The following is a 12209-nucleotide window of genomic DNA, read 5'->3' as shown; positions in this document are numbered from 1 at the left end:
TTCATACGCAGTTAAGACGACGTTTGTGTGACCAGCCTTCTGCAGTCTCGCTCATATCTGCGGACGAGTTACGCCAGCCGCCCAGATGCAGATATCATCTGCATAGATGGATATATGGACCGTCCTTGGCAATGATCCAACAAGGCCTAGCAGTGCTACGTTGAAGAGCGTGGGGCTTAAAACTCCGCCTTGTGGCACACCTTTGCTGGTGACATGGGGGATATCATTCCAGCTTCTGTAAGTACGAAGAAGGATCTATCCTCCAAATAGCTGTGAATCCAGCGCAGTGCACGGCCACCAATGCCCACATCGATCAAAGCATCGAGGATTGCTTGGTGCGCTACATTATCATATGCACCTTACACATCAAGAAACATCGCCGCCGTTAAATGTTTCATGCTCTTTTGGTGTTGAATAGATGTTACCAAATCAAGCACGTTATCGACCGATGACCGACCGCGCCGGAAGCCCGCCATTGCATTCGGATATACCTCATTATGTTCCAAATACCATTCAAGATGCGTCGTCAACACCATCCTTTCTATTAGTTTCCCAACACAACTAGCAAGAGCGATGGGACGGTACGATGCCAAGTCTAATGGAGATTTAGAGCTCTTAAGTAAAGGTATTAGGCGGCTGACTTTCCACTCACAAGGAATCAATCCTTCACGCCCGGATTCGTTGTATCTCTCCAAGAGTACACTGCGGGCTTTGTGGCCAAGGTTTCCAAGTGCCTTGTATGTGACTCCGTCGGGCCCAGACGATGATGACTTCCTACAAGTCGCCAGCGCAGTTTCGAGCTCCTCCATAGAGAACAAGAGATCCATGCGAGAGTCCTCGGATGCCGCAACATCACGTGCTAATGATACAGGTCGTAATGGCAAGCCAGCGATTATTGCGCAGAAATCCTCAGCAACGTCGATCTCACGTCGTCCTTGATGCAGGGCAAGAGAATTAAAAGGGTGGCGCTGTTGCGGAGACGATTGTAGGCCACGCAGAGTTCTCCATATATGGAACAGAGGCTTCGGAGGATCCAAGGACTGGCAAAAGGATTTTCACTTAATTCTGAGATTGTAGCGTTTCTTTTGAATCCGCCTCGCCTCCCTCAGATCATGAATACATTTGGTGCGCCTGTATCTTCTTTCCGCGCGTCGGCGAATCGCTCGAAGCCTTTCCAATTCACCTTCATATTCATTATACTTTGGAGAAGGCCTAAAAGTGAACATAGCCTCTTGCAGTGCGTTTCTAATCTGATTCTCCAGAAATGATGGGTGGCCTTCTTGACATTCGTCTTCAATAAGCGATCTGAACTTCGTCCAGTCTGTTCTACAGAGGGCAGTAGATAGAGACATGGCCACTCCGTTGATCTTCAAATAGGTAGGAACGTGATCACTTCCATGGGTTTCTATGTCTGAGAACCACTTTATACTGCTTCGAAGACACTGAGAGACGAAAGTCAAGTCCAGACAGCTGCTGTAGGTTAGTCCCCGTAAATATGTCGGGCTGCCGTCATTGAGACAACAAAGCTCTTAGTCCGAGGCAAATGCGACTAGTTTTCTTCCCTTGGAACAGCGAAGCTGATCGGCACCTAGCTGGTTCTGGCCTTACGCGTTACGCTTTTCCGAAATGTACTTATTATTGATTGATTATCGATTACCTATTGATTGGCAATTGATTGGCTATCGCAAGGTATTGGCCATGTATTCGGGCTAGGCTAAGCACTACTGAGTCATCCCCAGCGTTTCCCGCAATTTATTGATTATTGATTGATTATCGATTAGCTATTGATTGGCTATTTCAAGGTGAAGCGAGGTGCAGCTTTGCGCAGTGACGTCATCGCTAGGCGACTATTTGCGAACGCTACGCGGGGAAAGGAAAAGCTTAAACAGCTCCGCTGTTAAAAGTGTCCAACTACCTTCATAAGGTTCTTTTCTCTCTTGTTCATAGAAGTGCCACCAACGTTCGCCCTTCTGAAGACTTCATAAGCAAGGTTCGTCATTTGCTCCCGACTACACCGTGCTCCCGACGATCAGTGCGCGCTTGTCTCGTTCGACGTCATGTCGCTTTTTAGGAGCGTTCATATTCGACTCGCCGAGCAAACTTGCACCGCCGCTCTTGAAGATGACCCTACCCTACCAGAAAGGACACCCATCAACGTTCTTTACTTGAAGAGGTTCCTTCTGTTCTGCCTGGAGAATACTTACTTCACTTTTAAAGGCACCTTCTACAGGCAAGCGCACGGGACACCGAAGGGTGCATTTATTTCGATAACTACTTCAAATAGAACAATGGAATGGCTTGAGCGTCGAGCACTCGCCTCTTTCAACTCGCCGCCCAATGTCTTCCTACGTTACGTAGACGATGTGTTCTGCATAATTCAGCCAGAAGAAATGTCTTCATTCCTGGCCCATTTAGATAGTATATATTAAAGCGTCTATCCAGCTCACAGTCGAGGAAGAAAAAGACGGCGAGCGACCCTTTCTGGACGTCCTCGTGAAACGCGACCGGCACAACCTGGCATTTTCCGTCTACAGACAGAGCACACACACAGGCAGGTATCTGCATTTTAATTCAGCGCACCCGACGAACCAGAAGAGATCGGTGGTCGTCTCCCTTGTCGGCAGAACCAACCGCAAATGCACAACGCCACAAAGCGGGGCTGCTGACCTACAAGAAGTGCACCAAAATCTCTCGGCATGTGGCTGCACGAGGTCCTTTCTAAACACGCCATCTGTCTCCGCCCCCAAGACCTGGCCGTGTGCTCCAAAGAAAACGCGCCGCCATACCACAGGTGCCCGGTGTGGAGCGAGGGTTTGACCCACGTTCTACGCGGCTATGACGTCCAGGTAGCTCACATGCCATCCCCAAAACTACGCCATCGGCTGGTAAACGTGAAAGACAAGCTTCCAAAGATAAAGATTCCTGGCATCGTCTACCGGATTCCATGTGAAGACTGCGACTGCGTATATATCGGCGAGACAGGCAATTGTTAACAGTGGTTAAAGCAGCATTTCAACGATGTAAACAATGTAAAAGCCGCTTCAAACGCTTTGCAGAACATACAGGTGACTTGGGCCACAGGATTGATTGAGATACCGCCAAGATATTAGAAAAGCAAAGAAATTTGGCTTCAAGACACCACTTGGAATCCCGTCTCAGCCAAACAACAGATGACACACTCAACCGGAATGACGGAACGCTTCCCTTCCCTCTACACGCGCTGCTTACGGCATATTTTAAAGCCTTATAAACATTGTACCGCACGTCCTTGATTACATTGTGAACGAGGCTCCCGTCAGGGGAGCCGAAACCTCTTTTCTTGTATTCTGTTAGTGGTCGGTGTCCTTTTTACGCTTCTTCGTGGTGTAAGAATAAACATCAATTCCATGGTGTTCCTCTGAGCGCGTTCTATGATCTCCCTCCCCGCCGACTCCTCAGCACGAGCTTTGAGTGAACTTGAAGCGTCCCGTACAACTAGTCACAGTTTAGTAACGTGATGTGGAATTGAATTTGACTAAAACGTCAAGGATACACATGAATAGTAAACACTAATCACGGTTGACTGATCAGCGTATCGTCTGCAGGAAAACGTCCTAGCATCTTTTAGGCAGGAGATAATGGCTAATTAGGGGGAAATTTAGTCGACGGCCGAAACTGACTCCCTCAATTTTTCTAGCGGCCAAACGACAGCAACAAAGTTTTTCGCTGTAAGATTAATAGAGGGAAATCTGACGCTCCAATCTCTCAGCCGCCGTGGGAATCGTAGCTGGTGCGTGATGTTTAATAACGTGGCATAGATTAGTTGAGAAGCGCATTGCCGTTATGCTTTGTTTTATCCTCACGTTTCTTTATAAAGCAGCTAAAAGTTTTTTTGTTCAACAAAAACTTCATTGTCACCTAAATTTTAAAGCATAAGTAAGTGGCCACACATTAAACCATGTCTGTTTCTCTCCCTTTTCGTGCATGCCTTCCCTTGCTCAGCCTTTCTCTCCATTCTGTATCTCCTTACCTTTACCCAAGTGTAGGGTAGAAAACAAGCTGTTTGTATTCCGGTCAACCTACCAGCCTTTCGCATATCATTTCTTTGTTTCTTTCTCCTCAGAGCATGTTTGTGCTAAATATAGATTATGTTTCCTACGTAATATGCGTACGAACACATTGGCGATGATAAATGGGTGTCAGGATTGGTAATGCAATAAGAATCCGCAAGCAAGCTTGCAATAAGCAGGTCAAGGTTTAATCAAAGCTGTGTGTTACCCATCGTTACCACGTTGGATGAATCATGTGAAGGAGGCGCTCGCAGATACTTTTGCCAGACTTCCCTCCAGTAGTCATTCTTTTTATGCAACTCTGTGCCGCAGCTGCATGTCATCCGTTGAACGGCCCGGAAAAGAGATCACTTGCACTTCACGGTGCACTACACGCAGACGCTTATACAGGTATCTCTGTCTAACGTGTGCGTAATGCTCACCCCATCCGATTAGGTAGTAGAGCTTGAAGGGTGCATCCTGCTGGAACACCGAGACGGCGATGCGAGAATGAAGCAGAAGACCCTCGACAAACATCCAGTTGATGGACGCCATGGCCGCGTACAGCTTCAGCGACAGCACGCTCTTGCACAGCCAGTCCTGCACAGAGACGAGTCGTATAGTACCAGTCGTCCTCCAGCCACCCATTTGCATGGCTACGGTGGTTTCACATTGGCTGTCAACGCTATGGTGCGACTAGTCGCGATCTTAAAGAAAAGAGAACTGATACGTATTCTCGAGAGCGTAGAAACTCTGCCACACGCTTCTGGCATGTAAAACGACTACACTTCACAAACATGAAGGTCGGGAAACACTCGTTTTTTAAATTGATACTAAAGTTGGTCTCGGAAATGGTGAACCTGCGGTCATCGACATTATGGCCGCGTCATGATAGGAACCAAAATTCGCCAACGTTGTGTAGCAGTAATAACGCTAGGGATGACGACGTTACTCATAATTGGGGGCATACCTTCTGGCTGCGGTCACGTGTGGCAGCCGCATCGATTGTAGGAGCCAGTGTATTGTGACACCACGATGCATCAGCCACCCGGGAACCGAAAATGGATTGTAGAAACATGCATTATAGTAAATTATTTATGGCACTTTGAAGCTTGCCAGTAGAATGAATAGGGTATAAAGGGTTTGGACAGTTATTTGACGAAAAAAAGAAGTGCCCGACATTGTGTCACTATGTAACGAATGTCGAAACACAGAGCGCGGCAAGAGAAGATGCCGTAGGCACCGTGCCGGGGCCGGGAGCCCTAGACCAGTTCCTTCTCAGCTTATTGATGAACGAGCCCGGGGCTATGTGCCCATACTCGTTCATCAATAAGTACAGCGAGGCCGTAGGGAGTACGGAAAGGAAGTGGGAGGGAGGGCGGTGGCCTCGCTTTTATTCCTCGCACCTTACAATAATCGTACATCATTTTCGAGGACATCCACTTTCTATAGGAGCAAATTGTCGCTTTCAGGCCATGAGAAAATGCTCAACACATTGGGAGTCGCACTGCTACCCACGCAGGAACATATGTACACCGGCAGACTTGCTGGCGTTCACGCACCAGGACACCGAACAGCGCGCTAAGCTTAGTGGTTGTAACAGTTCTAACAGTGTTAAAACAGTTTAACAGTGTTAAAAAATCACCAGTAACACAGCCTTAAAAAACTGCTCCAGAACCCATCTCGAGACGACTGTCGACAGTAGCGCGTTAGCATTGAATCAATTTAGCGACACAACGTATCGCCACCGTCGAAACGAGTTACGTATGAGGCGTGTAATGCAGCGAGATTCTTATTTCGCGCTTCCCTATAAGAACACTCGGCGCCACCTAATGACGCCGCCGCGAAACCTGCCCGTGGCCTCAAAAATGCATGGTGCGTCACTGTGTGCCAACGCTGAGAAATGCGTTATATGGCAACCAGGCTTCTCTCTCATGCTTCTTTCTGGACACGCAGCCCCATCTAGTGGCACTGCCGATAAGTCTGCATGTAGCCTTCGAGACGAGAAGCGTGGTGTGCCGATGCTTGCAAACGCTGAGAATTGTTCTCTCGATTGCCGCGCACTCAGTGGCGCATACTCAGTCAACCTAGTAGGCGAGAGGTCCATTGAAGAGCCGCACATACCCAGTGCATTCATGGAGGAGCTAACTAACGTGAAAGGCGTTCATTGAAGAGAAGCACGCAGCCAGTGCATTTGAGTGGCACAGCCTGCTAATGCGTCGGGTTGCTGTCCTTGAGAAACCCTTGAGAAACCCTTGAGGTTGCTGTCCTTGAGAAACCCACTCAACATCGGAGAAGCTCAAGGGACCTTTTTCATCATTGTAGAGCGGCACGTTCCGAGTGGCACATGCATAGTTATACCCAAGTTGGCATCAAAGACGTTCACTGAAGTGCGGCATACGTACACCTACTGGCGCATACCCCGTGGCCCAAGTTGGCATCGATGAGGTTTTTTGGAGACCAGCAGAGACCGAGTCCAAGTCGGCGTCAAAGCGTTTCTTCAAACAGTGGTACCTACCCACTCCCGCATCTACAGTGACTCATGTCAGCGTGAAAGATGTCCGTCGAAGAGCGGCACGTATGTACACGTCGTCACCTACTCAGTGATCCAAGTTGGTCCGATGCTTGGTTTTGAACCCTGTTCGCTCAGCACAGCAGCCCGATACGCTACTCATTCGAGCGCTAATTACCCAGGGACCGAGGTAGGCGGGAAAACGGTTAGATACAAATAAAGATGCATAGATATAACCATAGATACATACATACATACCCCCTGAAAAGTGCGTTAAGTACCCCAAAAATGCTAACGCATTAAACGACAAGTACATGACAAAAGGGGTGGTTATTAGAAAGTACGCTTCGGAAACTGAAGAATATTCAAGTGCAGTGAAGGCGCTTTAGCTACGTATAGATCAGGGCCCGTAATCGAAAAGCTTCTTGTGCCCAAATGCTTTCTGCTATTGATCGATGCTGCTGTGATCGTATCGTTTCCACACCGATCGCTGTCACAAGTGGCAGGCGCCCGGAGGGCGGCCAAAGAGGGAACGCTTTCGCACAAAAGACGTTTTATGGACGTGGCGGCAGGCCTGTAGCAGAGGCGCTTTCTCTGACGCCTTTGTCGGCGCGATCAGGAAAAACGTTTAAGGGAAAGCCCAACTGTGCGAGCGAATAACGGCAAGACCAGAGCAGGCCTGCGAAGCGAAGAAACCCCTCCGCTTCAATGTTCGTGAAATGGCGTTCACTGGCATCTCTGTAACCTCGCGCCCAGAATACCTTACCCCTCTCCTGCCTGAAATCTACGTTACATGTTCCATTAAAGCGCTACAGCTAAGCAGCTTTTCACGTGAAGCAAGCGAGTCAAATGGGTTCAGAACGAAGCCGCGAACACGTCAAGTAAAACATTGTACGTGACCCGCCGCGAAGGATACCTGGCTGTGGCGCTGTGCTGCTGAGCACGAGGTCTAGTAAGGTTCGATTCTTGGTGCAGTGGCTACTGTCCGATGGTGGCAAACTGCAACAACTCATGACAATTGTATTTTAGGTATTTAGGCTAGCATCCCCAAGAACAAAGACATCGGCCTTTCCATGACACGCGCCCATAGATATAGTGGCCAAGAGACAGAAAAGTGGCAAGGGAAATGCAGGCAGCTACACTAGACTCTGCCCGGTTTGCTACCCTGCACTTGGGAATGAGGATAGAAAAATTACAAGAACTAATGAAGTTCACAGTATGCACGGGCAAACACGCAATGAAGCGTTCGTCATATTGGGGTGACCGAGCATGCGCAAGGGACTATACCAGGCCGGCTTATTTATACTCGATCAAAGGCGCTGCAAATGTATATACTGCCGTTCGCTCCACAAGTGTGTGAGGTCCCCAGCTGGCCGGATGGATCGAAAGTCACGGCCTTGAGCACACGAGGTGCACTAAAAATAAGGTACACACTAAGAACTTCCAGTTTGTACAAGTTAACCTCTGACACAGGGTACAATGCAGGGTTCGATGCAACCATGTATTCAACTTCAACTTTTCTAAAATATGGCTAAGAAAAGCGTAAGAAAATCTGTTCAAAACTTGCTGGATACGGTTTCCGTTTACGACAGGTCGTACGTCGAATCGCATGCTTAATTCTATAACCATGTTTCTTTAGCTTTACAGGCGCTGCCGTGTACAAAAAAAAAAAAAAAAAAAAAAAAACTGATCAGAAAATTTCAAATACAGACAGCCATGCCACAGGTTTGTGTTGGAGGTAGGAATAATATTAGCATCCTATTCTGTAATTCCGACGTGCGATGCATGGTTATATACAAGGAAGGACGAACTGGGCCCAGCTCCTTCAACGAAGTTCTTTTACGTTAGTCTTTTTTATGTTTGCGCCTAAACCTTTGTTTCCGTTTTCTCTGTCCCCTATAGTAAACGTAAGGTTGAAACTCCGCTCGGCTATGTGCCTACTATAAAAGAGCATTTGCATTTCTGGCCAGTTTTCTTTGTCCCATGATTCGTTTTCTTTGCGTAGCGCGCATTTTCACGAGCGCCACGACGGCGCCAGCCCCGCCGGCTTCGAAAGAACTGCTTTCTACTTTACTGCACACTCGATTTGTCGACTTATGTAGAAAAAAAAAACACAAGATGCAGCAAGTTATTGTTCTTTCAAATACCGTGTTTCGTTTGCATGCTCTGCTGACGCCATATGAGCAACGGTGTTCCATGGTTGGGGCTCACGGGAGCAGCGAATATGCTACTTCTATCAAACGTTTGCTTGGCATCTGCACTAAGATAAGCCTCTCATAAAAAAAAGTAGAAAAGGAGAGAGATCTCTTTTTTATTGGAAAGGGAAAAAATTTAATTTTGTGCCCGCAGGTAACGCCAGCCCGATGCTCCGTGAAGCAGATTACTTCTATTGCTTGCGGCGTCGCTGTGTGCCGTCCTTTCCAAACACAAACAGGCGGCGTGTCAACGCCTGACATTCTACGCAAGCGGATAGAGCCGGTGAGGAGAAGGAATCCAAAATAAACGTGGCACGAGGACAAAGTAGATCGCAATCTTACTGCGGGATTTCGAAACCTACAGAAGAGATTACAAAAATGGTGACTCCATTGCCGTTACGCCCGAGGAAAAAGTAAACACGCACTTTATTTCCGAGCAGACGATGCAAATTGACTTCTCGTCGTCCAGTGGAATCGCGTTCTTCATATTACTCATCGCGATTGCACCACCTGCGGCGTATAGGAGATGTTTGTAGTGAGGTAGTGGGCGAAAAAATATTAGGGATACATTTTTGTCCACAGATCGCGAAAAGAAACGCTCCGCTTTTCTGCAGCACAGCGAAACGTCCAAGAGGGGGAAAAGAGTGAGGATGACGTTGGGCGTAATGGTTTGGGATATACCAACCAATTCTTCTCACGTTACGCGAGGAGTAGTTCCCATACGTAGAACCCCGATTCGAAAGCCCACCCCGAAGGAATTCGGGGCTTGCTCATTGGCTACCGTGGTCGGTTGCTGAGCCCGAGTTCTCGTATTCAATTTCTGGCTGCGATGATCCTGCGGTGACACCCTTGGATAGAGGAAGACGATGTCTGCTGCTGCTGCTGCTGCAGAAGCGCGAAAGAGGAGCCCAGATGCCGCATGAGGCGTTACTGAGCGTTCGCACGCAACGGCGCTCAAAGCATTTCGGAGCCCACGTGCAGGCTTCGTGATGATGGCGCTAGATGACGCCGGGCAGCAGCAGCGCCTAAGTTTTTTTCCAGGGGCTTTAGCAGCAACAGCAGCAGCGGTGGTGGCTGTGGCGGTGGCGGTTGCGGCAGCAGCAGCAGCAGAAGCAGAAGCAGCAATAAAGCAGGCTGGATCTTACGCTGACAAGGATTTATGTTCTATCAGCATCGTCTATATCCGATCCCATCCAGACGGAATGCAAAACACGCTCATTTTCCCGTGATTTTGGTGCACTTTAAGGAAACCCAAGTAGTAAAGCTGATTCGGAGCCCTCCACTACCGCATCTATCTAGCGCGTAATTTAATTCTTAGGGCACTTCGCGTACTTTCCTGGGGCTATCTATCTATATATCTAACCGTTTTCTCGCCTAACTGGGTCGCTCGGTAGTCCGTATTTGAATGAGTTGCGCATCAGGCTGCTATGCTGAGGTAACACGGTTCAAAACCAATCATCGTACCAACTTGGGTCACTGAGTAGGTGGCAACCTGTACATATGTGCCGCTCTTCAACGAACCTCTTTCACGCGGGACTGGGTGGGTACCTCTGTTCGGAGAAACTCTTTGACGCCGATTTGGACTCGGACTGTGCTGGTCCTCATTGAACCTCTTTGATGCTAAATTGGGTCTCTGGCCATGTGCCAGTAGGTGAGTGCCGCACTTCAATGAACGTCTTTGAGACCAACTTGGTTAACTACGATGTGCCACTGGGAATGTAGCGCTCTACAATGACGAAAAATATTTCTTTCTCCCATGCTCAGCGTAATCCAACCCACGTGACAAGGGTTCGTCAAGTACAATAACCCGCCGCATTATCAGGCTATGCCACATATGCAGTGGGTATGCGCCACTTTTCAATGAACGCCTTTCACGCCAATGCTTTAGCGAGCTGTGCCATGAATGCACTAGATATGTGCAGCTATTCAATAAACATCTCGCCAACTTGGGTCACTGAGTATGCGCCACCTAGTGTGCGGCAAGCGAGGGAAACAATTCTCCGCGTTCGCAGGCACCGGCGCGCCGCGTTTCTCATCTAGGAAGTCACGCACGGATTCCTCGGCAGCGCTGTTGCCGCATATGACACGTTTCTCAGCGTTCGCACTTACCGGCGCGCTATGTATATTACAGCGTAAGCTGTTATATGGGCTCATTCCAATAGCCGTTTTGGTTGGCGATGGTGCCGCCGTAACCGTTATCGTCTGAAATGCGAAAATACCCCCTTTCCGCCGAGATCGAGCCCGCGCCCGCTGCGTGGGAGCCAGATACTCTATCACTGAGCCACGCAAGCGCTTGCTATCGGGCAGCGGAAAAATGCCCTATAACTATAAGGCAAGCGCGCAGGGGCAGACGACCCGAGCCTCCAGCCAGTATGGTGGCGCCATCTAGGTAAGGCGCCTGCAAACGCAGCGTGCACAGGCGCAGACGACGAGATGCGATTCAGACGAGGCGCGCAATCAACGCGATGCCGAGCTACCCGAGCTACCGAGCCTCCGCCAGTATGGTGGCGTCATCTAGTTAAGGTGCCTGCAAACGCAGCGTGCCAGACATGTAAGTTGCAGTTGTAAGGCTTGATCGGGCTCAGCAGACTGCTGTGCAGAGAGCATTACAAGCCGCAGCTCGCCGTCGACGCCGGGCGGACATTTCAGATCGTTCTCGTCAAAACGAGGCGAGCAGACTGCCGCGAAGACCCTGTTGTGCGTGGTGCTCAAATTGGAGCTACTCTTGAGCTGCTGCACCAGCTTACGATCTGACTGTGCTGCGTGTGCCGCGCATACCTGTGACTTTTTGGAGCATACATAAGTCGATTCGACGGTGGCAATACGTTTCGTCGCTATATTGACTCTGTCAACGTATTACCGTCGACAGTCACTGTGAGACGGGTTCTGCCACATTTTTTTGAAGTTTATTGCGTCTCTGCCAGCCTGCCTGTCTCTATCAGAATGTCTAAGCAGAATGTCTTCTATACGGCTATTTGGCATACTTTTGTGTTTTTTTTTCTTTCTTCCTTTTTTTTCGTTTGGGTTTCCCCGCGGCATAACGTCATAATAGAGCTAAATATAAGCATGCAGGCCCGTTTCATATAGACATACTGCAACATTGACTTATACAATGTCTTGTCCCATAGTCCATCTTTCATCTTTCATAGTCTTCAGCTTGTATCACAACCGGCTGAACAATGCGTTGCCTGTTTGCATGGCCTGCATAAATTCTGCACTTCTATTTCTAAAAGGTTAGCTCGGAGTCAACGCTCGTGTTCGTGTTTTCGTCACCCGCGTATGTTTTCCGTGCTGCCCGCCCGGACCACTTATACCATCCCGATTAGCCGTGATAAACAGCGCATAACACAGTTCGAGAGAGGGACAGCAAATTGTAGCTTTTGCGCGGGCTCAATAAAGAAGAGCAGCGCGAGCCGAGAGAAACAAGGACGAACGAGAAGGCTTGACCCGGTATATTTACGCTTGCCCAGAATT

At 48.8% G+C, this 12209-nt stretch overlaps 1 protein-coding gene across 1 annotated transcript in view; it reads right to left on the bottom strand.

The window, feature by feature from the left end:
* Positions 1-12209, bottom strand: part of LOC119440758 (corticotropin-releasing factor receptor 2) — a 318940-nt gene that overhangs the window by 73834 nt on the left and 232897 nt on the right. Inside the window, exon 6 of the mRNA XM_049662454.1 lies at positions 4472-4628. Coding sequence (XP_049518411.1) covers positions 4472-4628 — 157 coding nt within the window. The remainder of the gene's footprint in view (positions 1-4471; positions 4629-12209) is intronic.

The sequence above is a fragment of the Dermacentor silvarum genome, chromosome 2 (genome assembly GCF_013339745.2).
Source record: "Dermacentor silvarum isolate Dsil-2018 chromosome 2, BIME_Dsil_1.4, whole genome shotgun sequence".
Taxonomy (NCBI): Eukaryota; Metazoa; Arthropoda; class Arachnida; order Ixodida; family Ixodidae; genus Dermacentor; species Dermacentor silvarum.
The sequence above is the reverse complement of the archived record's forward strand: the minus strand, read 5'-3'. Positions and strand labels throughout refer to the sequence as shown.